The sequence below is a fragment of the Cavia porcellus genome, unplaced genomic scaffold (assembly GCF_034190915.1).
Source record: "Cavia porcellus strain 051 isolate PalLab524CR breed Dunkin Hartley unplaced genomic scaffold, mCavPor4.1 scaffold_16, whole genome shotgun sequence".
NCBI lineage: Eukaryota > Metazoa > Chordata > Mammalia > Rodentia > Caviidae > Cavia > Cavia porcellus.
In genome coordinates, this window is record NW_026947499.1 from 17,603,032 (window position 1) to 17,610,766 (window position 7,735).

The following is a 7,735-nucleotide window of genomic DNA, read 5'->3' on the forward strand; positions in this document are numbered from 1 at the left end:
GCCTAGAAGACTCACTATTACAAAACGCTCTGCTCAGCAGATGTGATGTTGTCTCCCTGCTCATAGCCCTTAACCCAGATCCAGTTCACAGAGCTAAATGTGTCTTCCCCTGCAGGACCAGCTGCTACCTCTCCTGCCTTCTTGTTGGGGTCTCTGCTGCCAGTAAAAAGCCTCTGCCTCTCCTTTCCAGTTAAGAGGGCTCTGAGGCCAAGCCCGAGGCAGGAAAGCAAGACAGTTGGTCATTTTGCTCTCCTGCCAACCAGTCATGTGACTGGATAGTTTAACAGCAGTTCTCAGGGCAATGGGGAAGCCAGTCCTTTTTGCTCTGGGAAACACACACACACACACACACACACACACACACACACACACACACAGAGATGTGTTGCAGGGAAATATAACAGGAGTCAGGAAGGAGCTGGTATAGACATGGTTAGAGTCACCTGGAGGAAATCCTGATGAAACAGCCTGTCCCCTGTTCTTCCTTGACGGCACACAGCAGGAATAGCAGTGGTGGGAATTCTGCTTCTGGTGCAGGAGAACCTGGTGGGGGCTTTCATATGGGTTCCCTTGACAAGCAAGTAATTAAGAGACCATTCACTTCCCATTATGATAAACTAAAACCCAGAAAGACACCTGAACCATAAAGACAGACGTTTGTCCACAAGCGAGCAATTAACAACACTCAAATCCAGCTCTGCTCCCTTCTTTCCATTTTCCCAGAGTCCTCCCTGATCTCTTTCCAGTTGTTTTTTCCAGCAGACCATGGGCTGCGTATGGCTCCGAGTAGCACTGTTCTTTTTTCTCTGGTCCAGCTACTTCAGTTCTTTCAAACCCACTCGCTCCCTTCAGCCGCAGAGCCTTCTGCAACATCCTTTTAAATCTGCCTCTGCTGCTGCCTCATTCCCCTCTGCAGTTCTCTAGCCTGCAGGAAAAGGCTGCATGGTGCCCCGTACCCGGATCGGTAGAAGCAGAGAGGGTTTATTTTGGGGCTGGGGTGGGGGTCGGTCCTACACAGATGGATCCAGTCAAGGACCTGGACAAGAACACCGAAGACAGGCAGGACAGCCGTCAGCCCCAGGGGAGCTACAAGGAAGAGCGACCGGGTGTGCAGCAAGTCTAGCAGCTCTTACAGGATTGGCGTCTCCAATAAATGCAGCTCTGATTTGTACAAATACGTGCTTCCAGCCCACTGTGTGTCTGTGATAAAATTCTTTACCTTTATTCTTAAAGATACCCCTAGAATAATTACCTCCAACTAGTTTGAGCAGAATGAAAAATGCATAGAAAAAAAACACAGCGCTGAAGACCTTACTCGGTGAAACATTGGTAAATAAGCAATAATAAGGATTCATTCCACATAGAAGTTTCCATTTCTATATCAAGAGGAGGGGAGGTATCACACATATTCACGTAATTCAGCATTTCCTTCTGCCTTCCTCCAAGTTGTTCATTAATAATGTTGCTCAATGAAAAGTTTTCCTGATTTCATTTTTCCATATTGGATGAGATTGTTGCTATATTCCTAGAAATGAGCATAACAATTCCATTTAATTTCATACCAAGAGAGGTCTGGAGAGTCATCTAGGACTGACAGTGATTTTGCAAGGGCATCTCCTCCTGTACTTAATTAGAGGCCCCCCCGGGCCACCCATTTTGTTTTTTATCTGACTATACAGTTTCCCCAAGTCACGAAACCCAACTCCTAAATTAAAGTTAAATAGGAATAAAAGATGCATCAGAAAACAATTGCTTAGCGGTAATTTAAGGAATATCCAAATAATTCCTTTAATCACAAAATAATAGAAATCTATTTTAAAAATTACAAATAAGGTAGCTTTAGTTTTATAGGGAAGAATATTTTAATGCATTGTGATCATATTAAAATAGAGATAGCTATAACATTTACTACTTGTTTGCATTTATAAAAAGAAAACCTACCCTGTATGACAATGTAAATAAACATTTTATTCTAAAATACCTGTAGACTTTCGATTTGGACAAGGTGGAAAGTCCCATATAACCTGTCACCTACATAGCCACACAGATTACAAGTGAAAACCAGACAGAGGACAGAAAGTGAACACTATTTCAAAATGCTGAGAGGGAAACAGTGATAAGCAAGTGGAGACTAGAATCCAAACTTGGACTTTAATGGGCTGTTACAGTATATGGAAGATGTTTTTCCCTTCCTGGTCACCTGGTTTTCCCCAGGAGAAATTAATTCCGGCGCGCCTTGAAAGGAAGAATCCTGGGACTGTGTGTTTGTATCTATCCAGCCGTCTCTGCGTGGGAGGGTACCTTGAGGGGTCATCCCTCCTCCTGCTGTGTCTTTCTTGCTGGTTACAAAGTTGTCCTGCAGCCTTGGGAGTGACAGAGGGAACTAAAACCCTGACAAATCACTTGTCTCTGCAAAAGACAGATAAAGAGATTTGTGCTGTTTAAAGAGAGTGAGAGAAATCTCCATTAAGATTTTTCTTTCCTCAGTTGCTGTATTCCTGAGAGTTAAGCCATGTAGAAGTGTGAGGCCCCTAGATCAGAAGAATGTGGGTAGAGAGAGAGCTGGAGAAAGAAATTACTTAAATTTGTATAAAAGCCAACACAGTTCTCAGACTCACACTGAGCTGCACGTGCACAGAACAGACCCAAAGAGGCAGAGTGAACGCTTCAAGAGGAGACTGCGGAGTAAACCATCACTAATCTTGCAGAGTTGCAGAGCTGGGGAGAGCCCTGCGGACACCACCGCACGGCAGTGGCCTGGGCTCTGCAAGGAGCGTGGAACCACTGGGCACTGAAGGCAAAATACAGAGGGTAGCCTGACCCCTCTGGGTTCACTGCCTAGCGGATGACAGAAGAAAGGAAAATGGGCACTTGCCGGAGGATTTTAATCGCAACCAGAGTCTTACAAAACAATCACCAAACTGCCCAGAATACTATCCAAAATTACACAATAAAATGTGCACAAAATTAGGAAAAGCAGATCAGTTCTCAAGGGAAAAGTCAGGACTACAGCCCTGAAAAAGTCCACATTAAAAATAAAAAATAGCAAAAAGTATCTGTTATAAGCATTCTCAAGGGAAGAAAGGAAAAATACTCTCGACATTAATGGAAGAAATGTGTTCTCATCAGAGAAGTGACAGGAGTCAGAGAGCTCATAGGTCAAAAAAGGACAATCTGAAAACAAAGACACCCCCCAAATTAATAAATTCTAAGGAAACATGAAGAAAACTAGAAAATGTTACAGAAAATGACATGTTAAATATAGAGACATATCAATGTGACTTTTCAGAAAATATAGCAGCCAGAAGTGATTTTTTTTTTAATTTAAGAGGAAAAAGAGAAAAACACAAAACAAAACAAAGTGGTGTAAGGTTACACATAATACAGAACTACAAAAAAAAAACATAACAGTAAAAAATCACCTATTAATAGATTACATATTATCATCTTGGAAATAGTTGCTCACATCACAGTATCAAAGAATACAAAGTAGACATTCAAACAGAGAGACTGCAAATAGCTGTGTTCAATTATCCAAAAACATTAATATAGTCAGCTATTTAACACCCCTAAACATACTTGCTGTTATATCCGTTAGAGCTCTTTTTTGTTTTTCCTCCCTCCAGAAGTGATTGAAATGGTATCTCGGGCCTGGGGATTTAGCTCAGCAGCATAAGTGCCTGCCTGGCAAGCACAAGGTTGTGAGTTCAATCCCTGGTACAAACAAAAAGAAACAGTATCTCAGTGCTGAAAAAAAAAGAACAGCCTAGGATATTATATGGTGGCAGAAGTATCCTTAAGGATCGAGGAGCAAAAAAAAATAAATAAACACAAAGATATATAAAGATGAAAAAACTTACACTAAAAAGCATACTTTCACATATAAAAATATGTGAATTTCTTCAAGATGAAGGTAAAAAAACATAAAAATGAAGACGAAACTTCAGGAAAAGAACAACTGAATGGTATTTGGATAAATGCAATAGATTATTTTTCCCACTAAAATTCTTTATTATGCAAATTATATGCACTTTTATAATATATTTTGCATATATGAATATGCAAGTTATAACACTTTTATAAAGATAAGACATAGGACATAGTAATCACATAAAAACCAGAGGGAAAATAATCAAAGTGTCTGCAAGGCTTCTATATTTTATAAGGGTCTAAATAAATGGAATCTAGATTGTAAAATAGTAATCCTAATTGGACTGTGACATTAGGTTGCCTAATATTCCCAGAACAACTACAACACAATGACAAACAACAGCAGACCCTGGGTGGTGCAAGCACTTCCTCCTTAGCAGGCTGTCCTCTCTAAGGTTCCCAGGGTAAGTGCAGTAAAAATTCCATCTCCTGTCATGCTGGAGTTGCTCAGGCAGGAGCCCTGCTTCTGTGCAGTCCTCTGGTCAGGGACCGTCCCTGACAGCGTCTGACCACAGCAGCCGTGACTGTCAGCTGGGCTAAGGTATTGCAGTAATTGCAACAAGTCATTCACCTCTGTGCCTCTCATCCTCAGCCCTCCGCAGGAGGTCAGGAAGCCTCACCAGGTCCGGGAGATGGATCTGCAGCTTCCTCACACAGGATCCCTCAGGCTCTCCTTCAAGCATGTTGGGTGCCTGCATGTCCCTTCCACGAGGGCCTTGCTCACAGGTATGCTGCAGGTGCCCAGTCCAGTTTTCGCTGTTTGCGCATGTGTGCATTTTTCTGCCTTTTGCTCAAAGCAGCTTCGGAGCCACAGGAACACTGACATTTCGCCTTTGGACGAGTTGGCAGCTCCAAGGAGTAAGCTCCTGACTTCTGGAAAGCAAGGATCCCATATTCCTCAACTTCTCTGGTGAGTAGTTCCCTGGGCAAGCTTTGCCCCCTAGCCTTAGCCCTTGGACCCGACGGAAGAGTGTACCCCAGGGGCTCATCAGCCAGGGGCCTTCACCCTGCCTGCCCAGTTTTTTGGACGGTCATACCCCACTTAGCCACTCCATCCATGGATTGACTTGCCAGGCATTCTAAAACATCCTGAGCATTCCATCAGTACTTTGGAAAAGCTCCAAAATGCTCTTTCTGGATCCTGCAGACATTGTGCTCTTTTCTGAGGGTCCTTATCTCCATCTTTAAGGCAAACTTCAGAAGAAGCCGGTGCTCTCTCTGCAGCTCAACCAGAAGTACTGAGTAACTGATTGACTGTGTGGGAGCCGGAAGTTACCCCTTTCCGGGTTTCAGATCCCACGTGTGCTCATTGCCTGGTTACAAAGAAGATGACAATAAAAGCCCTAAGACAGAGTGAGAAAAGGACCGTGGTCAGGGAACTCCAGGACTGCCACAGAAGGAGCCCCCATGGTCCTAGGCTTGTTCAATCTGCATTTAGACCCGTGGTGGGCCAGAGGGGCCTAATTCCCTTCGTCCCGAGACCTGGGCCTCTGGAGAGAAACCTCCATGACCAGAGCCCTTGCTCCCAGGCCTGCGTGACTTTGGCGTCGCTGCAAAACGCCATCGTCACCAGCTCACACAGTCCTGCTGGTGGTTCAGCGCAATCACATAGGAGTCATCCAGCCACAAGCCACGTTCAGCTGCCCTGCCTCACCTCCAAGGACCTGAAGGAGAACGGCTTCCAATCTCTGTGCTCAACCCCACAAGTTTCCAAGCACAATGAGAATGAGAAGGTGGCAGACACAACCCCAAAGCAGATACAACCCTTAAGGCATAGCGCGCATACAACCTGTAGAGCTAGGACACAAAAACGCAAGATACCTCTGCTGCCACTTAGGCGGAAACCTCTGCTGCTGCCACCACCTCTGAAACTGGGGTATCGAGTCACCGCTGAACACCTGGATTGGGAGAAGGTGACTGCATTCCGTCGCATCAACCGCGCGTTGCAGGGTGAGTCTCTGGCTCCCCAGTACAGCAACACTACACCCCTTTCCCTGCTTGCCTCAAGAACCGCTCCATCTCCTGTCCTTACAGTGTCCTGCAAAAAGGCAGAGAAAAGGAAGTGCATAGTGGAACAAGAATCCCTGGGCCCAGGGCCCCTCTTGGCACCTGCTGCTGTGACCACTTCTGTGCATCCTGAGTCTGGAAGGAAGCACACTTCAGGGGCCCCGGCCTCCTCATCTCCAAAGCCCCTTCCCAACTCCTGCTCATACTCCACAGCCCCAGCCTCCGACTCGTTACTGACCCCTACCGGCAAAGATGGCACTAACAGACAAACTCTTTCGGTGCCTGGCCCTTCAGCCGTGAACAGGAAGGGAAACCGGAGGTCCAGCTGGGAGCCCCCTCTGAATGAGGACCACCTGGGCCCTTTGAGTCCCAGGGCCTCTGAAAGAGCAGCAGTGGGTGCTGGGCCCGCCTTCCCCGCCATCCCCAGCATCTCCAAAAGGGAGGCTGTGCCCCCAGGATGTGCAAGCTGTCTTGTGTCCTCAAAGAGCCACTGTCCCACTGCAGATCCTGGTGTCCTAGTCTTTCCCGATCTTCCAAAGGCTGCTTCTGTCCAGGATGACAGCCTCTCAACCAGCACATCTGCAGGCTCGGCCACCCTGGCAGTGACTGACTTGTGGCTCACCCCCCTGGACAACACGTCCCTGCCCCAACCTCTCCTCCCGGAGCCTGTTGCTAGCTCCAGCGGGAGCTCCTTCCCCTCTGCGCAGGTGACTGTGACACCTTCCAGGGGCAGCATAGCCTCAGCCAGGGATGCCTCTGCTCTGCCAGGACTGAGGTTCTTCCACATGGCCACAGGTGAGGAAAATCCTACTGAGTCTGCAACCAGCAGCCAGCTCATGTCAGAGGCCACTGATGGTCAGCAGCACAGAGACACCTCCACTCCCAGCATGCTCCATTTTGCAGACCTGGAAGCTACAGCTCTGGGCCTGGCCCCAACCTCAAGACTACCTCTGGGCCAGGTAGTATTGAGTAGCACAACACAAGCAGCCCTTGAGGGTTCCTTACACACAAATATGACCTCTGGGACTGTTGCCAGTAATCAGCCAGTCTCCAGTGTCACCCAGGGTCTTTCTTCTCCTGGTACATCTGTTGCCTCTGCTTCTGCCATGGCCACCCACATTCCTAGTCCTGTTACCCATGTTCAGGATGACAGGCAGCTGTGGTCAATACTGACTAACAAAAACTCAGACACAAGGACATTTGCGGTTTCAGCAATACCAGAAGGCTCTGAGAGGGAAGAGCTGCCCCCCGACTTTATAACCTCCTTTGAGGCACTGAGCCTCTCTTCTTCTGGAAGAGGGACTTCGAGCACCCCGAGCTATCATGGAGGAAATGTGGGCCTCAGCACTGGAAGCCCGCCTAGCCATAGCAACCCCGTGGTGGCCAGGGGACCTCGCACCATGAAAACCTCTATGTGTGGACATTCTAGGGTCCCTGTTTTGAGTCCTCTCCCCACAAAGCCACCGAAGCAGAAGCGGCCGAATTCACTTAGGGAACACATGACAAACAAGGCTGCTTCAAAGTGCAAACCCGAGTCAACCTTTAAGTCGCATCTGTGCTAGTCGTAGGAACAAAATCAGGAGGAAGCTTGTCTTTAGGGCCACCTCATCACTTGCCCAGGCCTCCTGCAACAGCCACGGAGTCATCTTCCTGCAGCTCAGAACCCATTTCTGTGGATTCCAAGAGGACAGAGCTGCCCGGAGAGAATAGTTACTTCTACCAGGCTGTACATCATGTGAGTCTTGTTTACCTGACAGCCACAGATCCTTTGCTGATTGATTTGATCCTGACTATCTGG

The 7,735-nt window shown here is 47.1% G+C and overlaps 1 protein-coding gene across 1 annotated transcript; it reads left to right on the forward strand.

Annotated features, from left to right (window-relative positions):
* Nucleotides 1–1,018: 1,018 nt before the first annotated feature.
* Nucleotides 1,019–7,499, forward strand: LOC134470814 (putative POM121-like protein 1-like). The gene is made up of 3 exons (XM_063227075.1): nt 1,019–1,113; nt 4,523–4,656; nt 5,224–7,499. The coding sequence occupies exons 1-3, from the start codon at nt 1,019–1,021 to the stop codon at nt 7,497–7,499; spliced, it is 2,505 nt and encodes an 834-aa protein (XP_063083145.1).
* The last annotated feature ends 236 nt before the right edge of the window (nt 7,500–7,735 follow it).

Bases quoted from the DNA above. Each gene is read 5' to 3' on its own strand.
- LOC134470814 (XM_063227075.1), top strand. From the start codon at position 1,019: ATGGATCCAGTCAAGGACCTGGACAAGAACACCGAAGACAGGCAGGAC. The intron at 1,114-4,522 runs GCAAGTCTAGCA...TCTCATCCTCAG, and splicing joins GAAGAGCGACCGGGTGTGCA to CCCTCCGCAGGAGGTCAGGA. The intron at 4,657-5,223 runs GTATGCTGCAGG...TCCGGGTTTCAG, and splicing joins CACGAGGGCCTTGCTCACAG to ATCCCACGTGTGCTCATTGC.